Source organism: Solea solea, chromosome 10 (genome assembly GCF_958295425.1).
Source record: "Solea solea chromosome 10, fSolSol10.1, whole genome shotgun sequence".
Lineage (NCBI taxonomy): Eukaryota > Metazoa > Chordata > Actinopteri > Pleuronectiformes > Soleidae > Solea > Solea solea.
Genome location: NC_081143.1, coordinates 25483951 through 25500770, shown reverse-complemented (window position 1 = coordinate 25500770; position 16820 = coordinate 25483951). Strand labels below are relative to the sequence as shown.

Below are 16820 nucleotides of genomic sequence, written 5' to 3'. Positions count from 1 at the left end.
ACAGCTGTGAGTGTGTGATGAAGTTTTTACAAAGTCACATTTTTACAATTGTTGCAAAAGTAAATTGAAATTTTTAATAATGTTTCAATACAAATGACAAACATGTGTATGTGTGTGTGTGTGAGAGAGAAACTTTGAAGCAGCCTGTTATTTATGAATGTATACATTAAGTTCTTAATTCATAGTTCATTTAGTTTGTTATCTTTTATCTTTTTTTTAAAAAAAAACACTAACTAACACATATGTACAGTGTGTGTGTTTCAGGTATTACACATGTTGTGGGGACCTAGATCTGATTACACAGTCACATGATGGGGACTTGTCTTCCTTATGGAGACAAAAATCAAGTCCCCACAATGTAAAGTATTAGATTTTAAGGTGAAGACATGTTCAGGATGGTTAGTTAGTAGTAGTTAGGGTTATGTTTAGAGTAAGTCTCCAGAAAATGAATGCAGGTCAATGTAATGTCCTCTGAAGTGTGTGTGTTCAGGTTTTATGTGAAGCCCGTCGTGTTAATGTTATAATAATGTTGTAAACTGCTTTTTTCCCCACGTTGTTTGTCCTCTCCTTTCCTTTTTGTGATGTTTTATATATATTTATCTCACCCATGAGCTCTGTTGGTAAGAGGCACAAAACAGGAAGGGGAGATGGGTGCAAAAAAAAGAAAAAAAAAAGAAAGAGGCTGTAGCAGAGGGAGGGGAGTGAGGGAGGTGTGTAACAATTTCCTGTGGTTGCATGCTGCTGTGTGTCTCTGCACCCTCCTCTCTGTGAGTCTGTGAGTCTCTGTTTGTGTCAGGGGCGAAGAAGAACTCAGACGAGGCTGAGCGGAACAGGATGCAGGCTATCAAGTGTGTGGTCGTGGGAGATGGGTACGCCAATTTTTTACTTTGCCTATATACATTTGTTGTAACTTCAGCTGTGTTTGAATGATGAAGCGGTAACTCTGCCCGATGCTTAAATGGGCACGTGTTTGGCCCTCGTCTAAGGATTTTGGCTGATTGAACAGAAACATTGAAGGGTGTTTTTTTTAGGCCTGAGCGGCCTCGACTAACAGTTTCTACAACTTCTGCTGTAGTGTGATTGAGTTTTCTCCACAGGATCAACAGGTTACTACAAACTTTAAAGTCACTTAGGAACACACACTCTTCAAGGTGATGCATGTAAACCTGAAGGCGTGTATTTGATAGAGCAATGGTGCCTTGGCAAGAGGTGCAGGCCACAACATGCAGGGAAATGCTGTACTGCAGCAAAAGTACAGACTCTTTCTGTGGGGGGAAAAACAGAGAAGAAGTTCAAGAGAGTGGCTCCAGGAAACCCTAAAAAAAGAGAGGCTATATTCTGTAAAAAGGTGGATATAACTGCAGTTTTTATTGTGAAAAAACCTGTTTCACTAAGTCTAAAGTCTAAACTAGATTACATTTGGACAAAGTTTCAGCAAATAAATCCACTTCTGCACAAACGTTTTTTACCCGTGAAGGTGGAGTAAAAAACGGGGAAATTGTCGAGCGGAAGTGGCGTCGCTGTTGCTGCCAGAGACGCATAAAATGAAAGGTTTACAGGTTGTGCGCGCACGCACACACACACACACACACACACACACTCTACAGTCCTGCAGCTGCATTTGCATACATGTGACAAAGCTTCCTGGTTCCGTGCTAAAATGAGACACTGTGATTTCAAACTGTTATGAGGAAGATGGATATTTTTTTTTAACATGAATCAGTTATTAAAGGCAATGAAGTGTCAACTTTAAGGTTTTATTTTCAGATATACGCAGACAAACATCAAAAATGTCGCTTGCAGCACAAATGAGGGCATCATTTGACCTTTAATAACCTTTTTATTTCATTTTTAAGCGACAAGGCCTTCTACTGGCTGGACAAAATTCTGCTTAATTCATCTTGATGATGCCGTTTTCCATGAGTTTTAATAGAATGTACAGATTGCTGTAGAAATGTAATGTTGCAATATGGCCCCTCCATAAAGCAAGGCCCTTACACTAAAGCACACAAAAGCCAAGTGTTTTTTTTATTAATTTATACATTTTTATGTACATATACATATTATATACAATTAGAACAAAGTTTGATTCTGGCTCTATCACATTATGTCCACCAGGAGATTATAATCTGATTCTACATTACAGTCTGTAACCAAGATTGGAATACTCCATGTGGTTTATCTCAGGTTTGACTTTATTCGAGTTCAGAACGTTAGAAAATGCTGTAGTGATGGTTGAGTCTTTGTCAGTCGACGTGTTTTTCGGCATCGCTGTGAGTCTTGCGTTGCTCGGCAACACTCCAGCATGTTTGTTCCATAATAACGGCATAATAAAGTCTTTTGTCACCGCAGCAGTGATGAATGAGATATGAACTGATTTATTCTGACCAGTTGCGGCTTCACCAATAAGAATCTGAACTCCTGTTTTGAGGCCTCAAGATTTGTGATTTGGATCGGTGGTATTTCATAAATGTCACCTGATACCTGCTGTCAATCACACTGGTGTCCTCCCCTAACTGCAGTGCTTTGTTTTTCTCTTCATGGGAAGATAAGTGACATCATGGTCTTTTGAAGAAGATTAGGGCCAGATGTGAAAAAAGAAAAAAAAATAATTTAATCTCAGGATTCATGCTGTTTTTCTTTAATCCCAGAATTCTGACTTCAATCTCAGAATTTGTATTTTTTTAAATCTCAGAATTCATGCCGTTCTTTCTTTCTTTCTTTCTTTCTTTCTTTCTTTTTTCTAATACTCTCATAAAATGGAGACTGTTCTGGGGAACGTTCTAAATCAAGTGCGAAGTAGACTCATTTTCCCATAGACTTCAACTCAGCAGAGTCGCCCCCTGGTGGCTATCCATTATATTCTCACATCTTCAATAGCTTCAGTTAGCAAACCAGAACGTTCCACTTGTTTTATATAAATCTCTGGTTTAACCTTATAACCTTTTCAGCACATTTTCAGACTAACTTGTCTTGCGATATCACATCAGAGAACACCTCTATGTCTGAAATAAACTGTGCCAACAGGATATTTTGTCATTTAATTTTAGAGTACAGCGCTGAAAACAGGAAATAAGGACAGCTCTGTGTCTTTCATCCAGTGTAATTTGACTTTAGTTCAGTGAGACACAGGCTTTATACGAGAGAGAAAAAGCTTCACGGACAAAGATAAAAGGGAAACTCCTTCAAATGTAGCTAAATGTTCACTCACAGGGAAATAACTGGATCAGTAAACTTCCATTTATGTTTTAAATGACATTTGTCAGCCTGTTTTAGTTATTATTTAATTAAAAAACCCACTTCCCTTCCTTTTTTACTTTTACTACAGTACATTTCTGGACCAGTAATCTTACTTCTTACTTGTACAGTACATGACATAAAAGTGTTTGTATGCTGTGTCTGAAAACAGGCTCTGTGAAGCAATACTATCAGACCCGAGTGAGGGTGGGTTTTACGTGTACACAGTGGCAGCACGGGGGCCGGTGAAGACAAGAAGAATTCAACCCGTCAAACTGCTGAACGACGCAGTGTTGTTTTTCAGAGCAGTAGAAGTCACTTCTGTAACTTTCTGTGGGCACTCGTTTGCATTTGAGTCACACTCCGACCTGTTTTGCAGGCGTCTCGCTTTACTAGCACAATCTTGCCGTTGCCTCCATCCGTCTCTGCATGAGACACATTGTTATACTGGAAACTGCAGTACAGATACAGCATGGCAATAATATTATATTATCAATTTTAACTCACAAACGTCTTCATATGATGGTATGGTAGCTGACAGTAATCGTCATTACCAAGCAATAAGCTGGATATTACTTTGGAAATAACCTAGTATGACTGTCATAATTACACCACACGTAAATGCCAAGTTGGAAATTGCATTATGATGGTATTTCCTTGCAATTACCTCCCTGTTACTTCCTGTGTGCAGCGCAGGAAGACCACTGGCTGAAACAATGGGTGGACGGGTGTTTATTTCACCATGCTTCTGTAATCTGTGCTGTATGCCAGTTGTGTTTGACACACTTTTTTTTGGCTTGTCCTACTTGGACTGGACCAAGATGAGGAAAAAACGGGGTTTCCCTTAACAACCAAGATTCAAGAAATGATGAAATGTACAACATGGACACAGACAAATAAACTGTAAGGGTATACAGGGAATGAGATAAAGCAGAAACACACAGAGATGGAGTGAAAATGATTAAAATGATTGACCTTTGAAGAGTGTGCCAAGCTGAGGCCAGATAACGTGGGCCGGTGTCAGAGAAGCTGATGGAAAACCAGATTAAAAATAAACACGCAGCGAGAGATCAGAGGTGGAAGTTTTTTTCCTTCTTCTTCTTGATAGCTCGCTCTGGCTGGTTCCTGTTTTCAGCTCTTAACTGATGATTCTGAAACAGATCGGTTCCCTTTTTGACTCACGCACAAACACAGACTTGTCTTTGTATCACTGCGAGGACACACACATCCACATTATGCAATCCTTTATTCTTACCGTTACACAACTAAAGCCTTTACCTTTGACGCCTCTCCTTTATTATTTCAGCCAGGGTGCTTTCATGGACTTTAAAAGAAGAAGTGACCATATTTGGACGAGTTGAGGTGGGCCTGACTCACAGCTCATCCAACTCACATTTACCTACACCTGCCATAACCCAAATTATCTACTAACAGCCTCTGTTTGACTCTAAATGGACCATAGTTTACTAAATGGACGCCATGCTATAGTGAATAAAGACCTGCAACTAGTGATTGGGACTGTCATCGCTGCAGGGAAATGTTTACTGATGTCTTCAACTCGTGATAAGGCATAATCCAGGTTTTTAAAAGCCAAAATATGAATGAATAACCACATCAGAGGGATTTCAAACCGGCAAACCAGGCTTAATTCATCTGGTTCAGTGAGGAAACCAAAAAGAACAGTCAATGGAAACGATTAGTCGATTTTCAACCTACTTACTAATGGCTATTCGAGAGATGTTAATTTTGATTTAATAATTGTAATATCAAGCTACAGAAAGCTGCAATATGCAGAAAAATATGAAGTAAATCGACTTATTTATTACATTAAACTTCCATTTACGAAAATGTCACTGTCAAGTTTCAAATGAAATCAGCCATACTTTAAATAATCAGGCAAACAATCAAACCTGCATCCTGTTTGAATGAGATTAAAATGAGAACGCCATCTACTGGCAAAAGGAAGCAACCCAGGCACCAGAATCTAAATGTTATACTATGGCCTAGTAGAATAATCTGGATTTGTTACATGCGGAGGAATCTGAAGCTACTGCACTTCACACAGTTTACATGAATATTATGTGGCGTCTCTTGTGTGTGTGTGTGTGTGTGTTGTGTCTGAAATGCTGACAGCAAAGCTCTGGAACCAAACAAGAACCAGAGACCAGTTCATACTTGTTTCATCATCCCCCTTCACGCGTGCCGTGCCACTTCCCTGCTGTCGAATTCACGGCTCACTGTGCTCTTCTGATCAACGTGTTGTCTTAACTTGAAGATATGGACTATATTATGAGCTTATATTTAAACTGTACAATGCTCCGGGAACTGTTCCAAACTTAAGGAAAGCAAAGTTTTGGACCGTGTGTTCAGACATGTCTCACAATGTGATGTAAAAAAAAAAAAAAAAAACAGTTGGGAGCTGCTCATTAAAAGCAAAGGAAGTTTGTCTGTATGTGTCTTTTTTAGATAAAATGATAATATGGATCAGGATGTGGATTTCAGTGTTGGTGGAGGTGTGTGTTATTCTTTAAATGGGACAAAAACATGGTATTTTAAGGGCCACAGAGTCAGCGGTGTCTGTCAGCGCATCGTCTTGCATCACTTCCTGTTAGTACAACATGGACAGAAACCCGCTGAACTCTTCACACCGTCCACAGTTAGTGGGACAAAGTCTCCCACCGTGAGTTTGTCTCCCATGCTGTGTTATTGTCTGTTCATCGTGTGTTTTTACTTGTGTGTTACAGAGCTGTGGGAAAAACATGTCTCCTCATCAGCTACACAACCAATGCCTTCCCCGGGGAGTACATTCCTACTGTGTGAGTATAAAACACACACACACACACACACACACACACACACACATGCTCACACAGGTATTTGAAAAACATTTGAAAACCTACAGAAAGTGACAGTAAAACAGTATGAACCCACACGTGTTCACATGAGTCTTTAAGGACGACATACTGCTGCAGCAGGTTTGGGCTGGCAGCGGCCTAAAGCTCATTAAACACACGTCTTCTGCAAAGTCTGTCTGCTCCAGCCTCACTACAGTGAACATAGAATAAGAGGGTAAAGAATAAAGTGTATTAGACAGGCCAAAAAACAAGAACCCCTATGTCCCTCTTAGTTCTTTTAGTGCTTGTGTTTTTTTTTTTTTATTGAATTTTTACTTTATTGACTATTTATTTTCTTTTTGTAATTAGAGCAGACCTGGGCGTGATGTGGCTGTCCCGCGTGTGGTTAATTTAGAAATGTGTCATGGTGTCAGACTATACTATAGCATACTAAGTCAAATTACTATACTATATAATGAATACAATCATAATATACCATACTGTGATTTAGTGTAGTGTAGTAATTTGATATTTTCAACAGAATTAGTTAGTTATAATTGCAATACAATACAATCTGCATTTTCCCTGATTTTGTTTAGTGTGTGTTTTTACGCCGCCCAATTTACACCAAAACAATACAATTTACAGCTTTTTTTTAATAAAGAAATAAAATGAATATTGAGTGAAATAATTGCCCACCCCTGGAATAGGGGGGTGAGAAGGTGTCTGACTGTACTTTTAATGTATATAACAAAAAACTACTAAAACTCAGCTAATCTGCTGTGCTTACGAGCAAAGGCATTTATCATACGCTTACTCTCCTAATGTTACTTAATTACACTTTTATTATTCCAAGTATAATCATGGCTAATGAGGAATCCCTCGAAGGATAATATTATGAGAATTTCACATTAAGATAATAAAGAAGTTGTATGAAACCAAGACAATTTAAACATGTGGAAAGACCCATTTCCACGATATTTCCACTTGAATCATGACACTACATTTATAAAGTAAGGTCATTTAAATGTAAAATTCTTTAAAAAAAACAACAAAGTTTCTAAACCAGATTGGAAAAGAATAATGAGAGAGAGATTCATAACTTTAATTTCCATTTAAAGACATTTTAATGGTTGAAAAGTGCTTTTTTCCTATTAACAGAAGGTGACAGACGACTGTAAACAAGTGCAAAGACACAATAATGAAAGAAGATGAATCAGAATTGCAAGACATTCACATTATTAATCAGATAATAAACTGGGATTGATGACACTTTATGTCCATAATGTTTTCCTGCGTGTGTCTGTCAACAGCCTCCAGATGAGACTGTGTTGTTTCAGTGTGACCACATGGGGGCAGTGTCGCTCGCACATTACATTTTAGATTCTGGAGTGTGAAGAAAAAAAAGTTCAATCTTAACAAGCTCCACGTTTTCTGTAATAACACACTCTTCCTTTCTGACCTTTGGCAACTAATGTCTAATTATGAAAACCCAGCCTGAGTGTCATGTCATTTTTATTGCCCTCATAAATCAAACGATTGATCTTTTTCTTCTAATAATCACTTGAATGAAAATGTCGACGCCGGGTGATTGACTGACCCATGACCTTCTTGCTCCCCATAGATTTGACAACTACTCTGCTAATGTGATGGTGGACAGCAAGCCAGTCAACCTGGGCCTCTGGGATACAGCCGGACAGGAGGACTATGACAGGCTCCGCCCACTGTCCTACCCACAGACGGTACACACACACAAATCATTATAAAAAAATACATATACTTAGTCGCCTCCTGGGGTTTCATAGAGGTAGTTTAGAGATCAATATGCAAGAGTACAGCCTGTGACATCACGTCAAAATTAAAAGGACAGGAAGATAATGAGAAAAGAAACGCAAGATATGACTGGAGAAGCAGCTCATTGTTAGGGTTAGGCAAAAACCCACTGAAGAAACACAGAGACAGACGCTGTTAACAGTCACGGGTGAAATACAGAATATAAGGCGAAAAAATCTACTGAATTAATGAAAACACATGTTTCACTTAAAGCTTTCAGCCTTGCATATGGACTCCGTCTGCATCATTTGCTCAGTTGCTATGGAGATTGCATCGCTTTCTTTCCATGTGCTGTCAAGGGATAATAGATTTGACCACAAGAGAAAGGGAAGGGGGGGAAACTATAGCATGTTGTGTTGCTTGTGTATGCATTTATTTGTTGGGTTAAGTGAGCAGAAAGATTTTTAATCAAGCAACGGAATAATTACACAGTATTTGGATCTGGAAAAGAGTCGTTTTGTAATGAAATGAGAATAAAACAACATATATGTACTGTATATATTTAAAAGTGTATATACTGTATATATATATAAAGCTGTTGCTTGAGCAGGAAAAACACTGAGGAAGCCACAAACCAAGATTATGACTAAATCCTTAAACACCGAGCGTATTGTAAGCGAAAAATTCCAGCGGTTTCTGAAAGCTGCGAAGTTGCACGTCAAAGCCAACGCGTGGTTATTACGGTGATTTCAAAGTGACCACGCAAAATCTGGTGTTTGTGAACGACCACAGTGTTTTTTTCTGAATAAAAATTGAGCATAAATTGTTAATGCACTACTTTAACATGCAGTAAAATTGTAAATAACTGTCAGATATTGAAAGTTATTCTGGAAAAATGGGGAAAAACACCACATTTTCTGGTCCTTTTATGGTTAAAATAAGCAAAATAAAATTTAAAAAATCCAGACGGATATTTTTGAGGCTTAGGTGTTATAGAGTTAACCTTGAAATTAACCTTGAATCTTAATATCAGGGATGGGGGGCTTGAATAAGGCAACATGTTAATGAAGGTTGAATGAAATTATGATAAAAAACAACATTTCGGCTACAAAAATGCACTTATTTTTTCTTGTAATTGTTGTTGTTGCAATTTACATTTTCTATGTCACTCCTTTTTCTCCTCTCACTTCATCCAGGACGTTTTCCTGATCTGCTTCTCTCTGGTGAGCCCAGCGTCGTACGAGAACGTCCGAGCTAAGGTGAGGATAAAGTAAAACTAAGTAGTCTGAATCTCATTCTTGCATATTTTCATGCATTGGTAAGAAAGACGGGAAAAGCAATAATCGAGACAGATTTTTGTTTTTTCCTGTGTGATATTCATAATGTGTCTTATGTGAAAAATGCCACCACATCTGACTCACTTTACATTAAGAGACATACTTTTTATTATAGTCTTCAGTTAGAAGTATATTAATACAATAATACAGTGACATTTACATGCAAGGGAATATTTTTTTGTGCAACTTAATTTCAATTTAAAAAGTTTTCCACTGACTGAAGATGTTTCAATGAATTAAGTTCTAATGAAGATATTTGATTGACTTTTGGAGTCATGGTACAGCGAGAGTTCATTCAAATTTTTAAAAGCTCTATTCCCTGCATTTTTCTTTTAGGTTTTGAACTATTTCTGTATGCGGTTATTTCAGAAAACCAAAAAAGACCCTACATACAGAACATGTAGTGAAACAAAACGCATCTTTGAATAAAATAAATAAAAAAAAAAACAGCTAAACAAACGAGGCAAAAACAAGATTTTTGTTGTATCAATCGGAATAGCTTCGGTTTTGGTTGTAAATAATTGGCTTTAAACTTTAATTAACCATTAAAGGACCTGCAGAGTTGTTATATATCACTTGTTGTACAAGATGTCTAATTACCCGTGTTTATTCCACTACCTATTTGCCTGCCAGGTACTTTAAGTAGCACTGTCAGATGAGACCTTTCATGTCCAGCACTGTCAAATTAAGTGCTCTCATGCCTAACAGTCTCATTCATGCACTGGGCCAAAAGCAGGACCTTAACAAGAGTTTTTTCCCGTGACCTCACTCAAATCCAATCACAGTCCCTTAACCGCGAGGGCGCTATACGACGAACACCTCACATCAAAAGGGAACAATGCCATGAACATGGATTTGAGCAGTTTTAGCACGATTCGCTGTTGCTTTGCTCGCGAGTCACCATGGTTACTTTGGAACTGGAGTGGTGACGATGGAAACTTATTCCCCGGGAGACCATTTTTAAAAAAAGGATGGCATCAAAAGAACAGGTGACAAAAACACGAGTGCTATGAAGTGAAACTTCAAAAAAAGAAAATAAAGTCGTGTTTGGCATTAAATAGATAAATAAAGGCCTGTATGTGGTTGCGATAATGTATTGCAAATGTATTCTGCACGACTACAATCAGTTAATCATGTGGTGGTGCTTTTAAATGGGATTAATTGTGTTGGATGATCAAATACGGGTAAAAAATAGCCTTTCCAACGACAATTTAAACAATTCTGTACAATATTATTTACCATCAATTAGAAAAAACACAACCCCTATGGCATCTTAAAAAAAAGTCAGCAACTGTAAAACAATTGTTTCCACAAACCTTTATTATTATTGATAAAACTGTAGTTCACTCATCACAAGGACAATGTTATATTCTTTAAAGAAAAGAAAATAGACCTTTTATTACTCTGGATTCTTACGGAACTCTCATCTCAGCTGAAATGATTTTGGTGTCTCATGGCAGTTGTCATGCCTTCTTCTCTATCTTTTCCTACTGTTTCTCAGCTCCATGCTGCCTTCTTAGATGTCACCGGCAGGAATCCTCCCGAGTAGCTAAATGTCAAGTTCTAATCAAAGGATAATGACAAGACGGAATATGGATTAGCGGCATCCTGCTCACTCGACGTCAGTCCATCGCCAATCAGATTGTATTCAATCTGTGTTACATTACGAGACACACGATCAATTAGAGGGAAAGAGCAGATGGATTAGCGTTGCGCTTCGAAACAAATTAAAACCTTTATCTCGTGTCTGAGAAGACAGAAAGACTTAGATAAATCACTCAAACGACCCCACTTAACTGTTAAATACATTTATAAGAGAAGAGAGTTCACATAATAAGTCAGCTCCATGTGACTCTCCGTATGTCTTAGAATAGCAGGGTTTAGATCTCACGTCACGATTTGTTTAATGTCAAGACTGTTAGAGGCAACAGCAACAGTGCGCTAGTAAAGTAGGGCAACCGGAGACAGGTTACAGGAGTTAATTCTATTGCAAAAAAAAAAAAAAAACAAACGTTGAATACTGAAGCTTTCTGTCCTGAGCCCCTCCCTCCAGATGAGCGTGGACAGACAAACAGTTCATACACAATAGATGACCCAAGGCAATAGTTTCATGTCTCAAGCACTGCCATATTAACTTGTATTTTAGTCCAGTTTTGCTTGTTTTAGGTTCCTTTTGTATCATCATCAAGAACAATGGAAGCTAATTCTATAACTCCAAATGATACAGCTGAATGTACAAGGAATAAAGTAATGGACCAAGCAGGGACCCCTGAGGCACTCCAGCATACACTGAACTGGGTGGCAGATTTGGACCAAAACTATTTTTAAGTCGGTCAAGAAAACTGTGATCGTGCGAAATGCTGCACTAAGAGCCATCAATGTTTGGGAGTAAGTCATTTACCACTCTCATGTCTCTGTGGGATGGCGAGCCCTGAAAGCATGACTGGAACGGTTCATTATTTGCTAAATGGGTTGGGATTTGCTGAGACTCAACCCTCTACAGAGGGTATATTCGAGAGAAAAAAAGACAGACCCTGGACCAAGAAGGCTTTTCTTAAGTTAAAGCTTAATTACTGTAGCTTTAAAGCTTGAGGGATCATATGCAAACAATAAATTAACATGATTCAGCATTATCAGTCCCAGAGGCAGTCAGAGCTCCTTAAACGACACAGGAAAATGAACAAAAGCAAAAAACTTATTTAAAATCAAAGACCCAACACAAACTCATGACAAGCTGCACCCCTCACACAAACCCCAAATGGTTTCTTATACCCCAGGCTAACTCCGCCCTAATTGGACTGTACCATTATATGGGGTAAAGGTTGGCAAATTAAAACAGACAGAACTCAATCATCTCAGTCCTGCACCAGAAACATGCAAAATACAATAAATTATAGATTAACTGGGGGGAAGCGGGGGGAGGACATATCAATGCACGTCTTAGTATTAAAATCACACACACACACACACACACACCTACCCAACCTGACTCTGGGCTCAGTTAACCAGTCACAGGTGGCTTCACTGAGCCTGATTGCTGTGGGGAGTATGAGCAGGTGAAAAGTTAGGAGGTAATTCTCAGTGACGGCATCAAAGTCAAATGTCAAACCTATCAGAATAAATTCTAATCACATCCAGTCCAAACTTTTCCACATCACTCCGCATGCACGTTTCCTAAATCTCAGTTTAACAGCTCTGTTAAACCGTGTAGCAGATTAAAACTGTCCAGAATTTAATTTAGTTACATTTTTCTCAGGAAATCGAGTCATTTACATCAAAAGCTTAAAACATGAGTAGACAATTTTTAAAAATGAAAATGAAAAAAACCAACAACTGTAGTGTGGCTCATCAGGTAATCCCCATAATCCCCACACGTCAAATAAGTGGCTTGTTAGAGGACTGCTTCACTAAGCCGGCTGGATTTGCCAGTCAAACATCTGTCACTGGCCGGTGGGCACAAATGGAATCTACTTCATTTCTGTAGCAGATACGATCTTTCATTTCCTCACTGTGGAAAATGGATTGAAGGAGAGGCAGAAGAGTGAGAAAGAGAAGGTTTTTTTATTTTAGAGGGAATGGAGAAAGTGGAACCATCCGTGAAAGTGAGAGAGGAGGTGGTCTGAGTTTGGGTATTGAAAATAAAAGCTTTTCTCATGTTGTGTACAATTATTAATTTACTTTTTACCTACTTTTCCAACTCCGTCCTTACCCCAGTGGTTCCCGGAGGTCCGTCACCATTGCCCCTCCACACCCATCATCCTGGTGGGCACCAAGCTGGATCTGAGGGACGATAAGGAGACCATTGAGAAGCTGAAGGAGAAAAAGCTTTCACCGATCACCTACCCTCACGGCCTGGCTCTGGCAAAAGACATAGGTCAGTTGCATTCGTGGTGTTTGGACAGGAGAAAAATGAGCCAGGAAGTTCCATAATTCCAGCATAATCTTTTTTTATTAACTCATAACTGCGGTGTTCTTTGCGTTTACGTTACAGAGGCAGTGAAATACCTGGAGTGCTCGGCTCTGACCCAGCGTGGTCTAAAGACTGTGTTTGATGAGGCCATCCGCGCCGTGCTCTGCCCTCAGCCCGCCAAGGTCAAAAAGAAGCCCTGCTCACTGCTGTAAAATGGTAAGAAATGAACACAGGAGGGAGAGAGAGAGGGAGGATGAGAGGTCAGGGAGAAAGAGAGAGAAAGGAAATGAGGGGAAGTTGTAGTGAGCACTCACAATGGCTAGTTAATGGCCTGCTTTTCTCTATCCTAAGTCTGAATGTATCCTTCACAATTTATTGTACAGCATGGATGGACGTCCCACTGTTAGAGGATACAAAGGCTTCTTTCATACCGACCACACAGTTTCACTTAGTGGGAACTGAAAGTATAAAAGTGGCAAAGAGAAAGAAAATAAAAGATGATGTGATGAGACCGAGAATAGGATAGAAGATAGATGGAGTGAGCTCTGATAGCACACAGAACAAAAGGCTAATCCACGATGAGTCATTTCACTAATGTTGCGCTTGAAATATGAAATATAAGTTGTGATCTCAGGGTTATTTCCGAGCCTTGTCAGGGCAGATTTAATAAAGTGAGCTGGAAAGGATGGCATCAATTTGACGGGAGTCTGAATGAAAGAAAGCCATCTCATTTTTGAGCTTGTTAATTAAGATAAATTGATGTAATTGAAGAACTGATTGAATCCCATTGGCATTTTAATATGCCAAGGTACAGAAACAGATTTATATATATATATATATATATATGTATATATACATATATATATATATATATACATATACATATACATATACATATACATATATATGTATATATATGTATATATATATATATATATATATAGTTAATAGAGATAATACATGTGAGATAATACAAACCATCTGGTTCTCGTTTTTTTTACAGATTCTTCCAGAAACTGGGAGAAAAACCGCTGAACCTGGGTTATAAGAAGAACATCTGAGAGTTCTGTATTGTTTATAATATCAAAATACAAACTAGATTTCCACTAGTTTGAAAGAAAATTATAATAAATAATGCTTTTGGAGTCATAAAATAATGGTACAATATTGTGTGTACAGACCACGCTCTCTGAGACTGAATTTTAAAGTGCATTTAACATGCAGCGGCAGATTTTTCTGTTTTGATCAGGAAAAAACAACCAGTGATTGAACCTGCTCCAGCTCATACACTATGCTGTAGATTCCCACATAAATCACGCACATGTTTCATATTTACATTATGTGAAAGTGTTATTTGCATATTTAAATTTGAAATGCGGTGCTGCAAAGACATTAGTCGTTAATGTTACGTGGTTGTTGTTTTAAGAGTGATAAAGATTGAAAAACAAGGATCAGCACTGACAAAAAGAAAATGGATGACAAAATTAAAAATAATACATCAGTTGGTGACGCCTTAGTTTAGATGTTAGTAATTCAAGTCACATTTTTAAGTTTGCAAACCATTTTCTTTTTTCAGTGTAGTTTTAAGTCGGGAGCTGAACAATGTTGAACAAAAAAAAAAATCTAGAAATGTATTATTTTTTGTGATGTTAAAATAATAAAAAAAAATGAGTAAGGAAAATAACTGCAAGGTCATTATTTTTCTACTTTTGCAAAAAAAACACTGATTTAAATCGGATTAAATCAGTTCCGCAACCGAACTCTGATCCACACAAAAAGAAGCAAACTCTGGTCCGCCTAAAACATAGGTCTCGCTTCGCTTCAAGTGGACCAAATGCAGGAAGCCGACTACAACCGAATCTCTGCAACTTCCCAAAAACAGGTCCACATGATGTCAAATTTTGCACACACAGACCTTATTCGTAGACAGACACAAGCACCCCTCCAGTTTCAGTCTGCACAGACCATAAATTATGCATCGACCCAGTCCAGTTGGTGAGGTGGGTCACCAACTGGACTGGTTTTGGAGCGAAAGAAGAAGACTGTTACCATAGAAACTCCTGGTGACAAACCTCCAGTATTGAATATGATGAGATTGAGCATGTATGCATGGAACGCCAGACTTACGAGGACCCTCGCTTAAGTATGAACTGAGCCTCAAGCATGTACGACAATGAGTCATCTCTCCTTGGATGCGGAACGCTGTAAGTGTGACCGGATCTTGGAGGATCTTTGAATGCATGGAGAGCCTTTCCAAAGTGTCCTATGTGCATTTACACTTGTGCTCTCAATATGCCACATTTCTGAGAAGATGTGTATGAGGCCAACAGCTGCGTTAAAAAGTGTGTGTCAAGTATTTTGCAGTGTAAAATGTAAAGTTATGTCAGCCATGTCGACGCATCACCTTATGATGCACCTGGTCAAGCACAAACTACATCAGAAGTTGTAGAAAGTGTAGATTGCAATACAATAATACACACAGTGCACGTATAAAAACAGAAAGAACAAGTGTAATCTATAAGTTCTGCAGGAAACAAAACAATATGTGGATAACACTAGATGTTTTTTTGAAAGAGGATTGGACAGAAGCATGAAAACAAATCTTTAAAACAACACAATCAAATTACTGGGGAGACTTGTCGTGGAAAATAAACATGTGGATCGTTAAAACACCAAATATCAAAGGAGGGAGGGAGGGAAGCGTCATTTATTCAATATTGCCCAGTGCTGAAAAGAATTTGGAAGAAAGTTCAGCATAAAATTCGAAAAAAAGAGCCAAGCACTATATTTATATGTATTTTAAAGGCGATATAGAATGCTTGTATCACACATATATGTTAGTTATGGAGGTCTACTTACATATATTAACTTGTTTTCATGGTTAAAATCCTCCTAATCGCTGCAAACGAGCCGATCAAAATATCTACCAAAATATCTCCTCACTGATGGAGCCGTGCTGTTTCAGACCAAAACCACACCCCCAGAACGTGGACTGTGTTGTGATTGGCCAGCCAACGAGAGCTTTTCTACTGTCCTGTGATTGGCCAGGTACCTGGAAGTGACATAATAGATAGGCCAGCTCTCAGATACACAGCTCCCCCTCTGGCACGGTGGATGCTCTGCATCTCAGCAGCTACAACGAGAGTAGTTCTTCTTCTTCTGCGGTTGAATGTACGCAACCGGATGTGCCCGGACTAGTGCCCGCACCGGGAGGCGCTACGGTGGTGAGAGGAGTGGTGAGGATTTCTGATGACGACATCAAACTACGGAAGTGCCGATCCGCTTCGCAGAGCCCAGGAAAACAATACAACACTATTTTCTCAGCAGTGGCTGAAGTGTTGTTCTGAAACTTTAGGGTTTCATAAACGAGGTAATGACGCAGATACACAAACACAAACGCAGTGTTAATTGGAGCTTCCGGTCTATGTGGCCTTTAACAAATCACAAAAAAAGCACTAATGGAACCATTAGTGCTTGTAAATGAACATTTGATGAGATTTTTTTTTTTTTTTATAAATGGAATGAATGACCAGCTTGGAAACAAAAAAAGCAGGAATTGAAGAAGCACTTGTGTCATGGAGATGGATGGAGAGGAACAATGAAGCATCTTGCGGGAACAAATTCTAACAAGAGTGATCACCTCGAGGGATAATTACGACCCTGCCGACCTGTCTGCCCACGGAAAAAGGAAGAAGAAGAAAAAAGGATAAAACTTCATGAACCGTTTCA

The 16820-nt window shown here is 38.7% G+C and overlaps 1 protein-coding gene across 2 annotated transcripts; it reads left to right on the top strand.

Annotated features, from left to right (window-relative positions):
- The first annotated feature begins 746 nt into the window (after positions 1 to 746).
- On the top strand, positions 747 to 14753 carry rac2 (Rac family small GTPase 2). 2 transcript variants are annotated; one of them, XM_058641552.1, is made up of 7 exons: positions 747 to 869; positions 5982 to 6053; positions 7696 to 7813; positions 9041 to 9103; positions 12896 to 13055; positions 13173 to 13307; positions 14095 to 14753. In XM_058641552.1, the coding sequence occupies exons 1-6, from the start codon at positions 835 to 837 to the stop codon at positions 13301 to 13303; spliced, it is 579 nt and encodes a 192-aa protein (XP_058497535.1). In that variant the 5' UTR covers positions 747 to 834; the 3' UTR covers positions 13304 to 13307; positions 14095 to 14753. The 2 variants fall into 2 exon arrangements, with proteins under 2 accessions (XP_058497535.1, XP_058497537.1); XM_058641554.1 differs by lacking the exon at positions 14095 to 14753 and having other exon boundaries at positions 12896 to 13071; positions 13179 to 13248.
- Positions 14754 to 16820: the final 2067 nt, after the last annotated feature.

What these genes read in the sequence shown, in the direction of transcription:
- rac2 (XM_058641552.1), top strand. Translation starts at nt 835, where the DNA reads ATGCAGGCTATCAAGTGTGTGGTCGTGGGAGATGG. An exon ending in GGGGAGTACATTCCTACTGT is followed by an intron (nt 6,054 to 7,695) that starts GTGAGTATAAAA and finishes TGCTCCCCATAG; the next exon opens with ATTTGACAACTACTCTGCTA. An exon ending in ACGAGAACGTCCGAGCTAAG is followed by an intron (nt 9,104 to 12,895) that starts GTGAGGATAAAG and finishes TCCTTACCCCAG; the next exon opens with TGGTTCCCGGAGGTCCGTCA.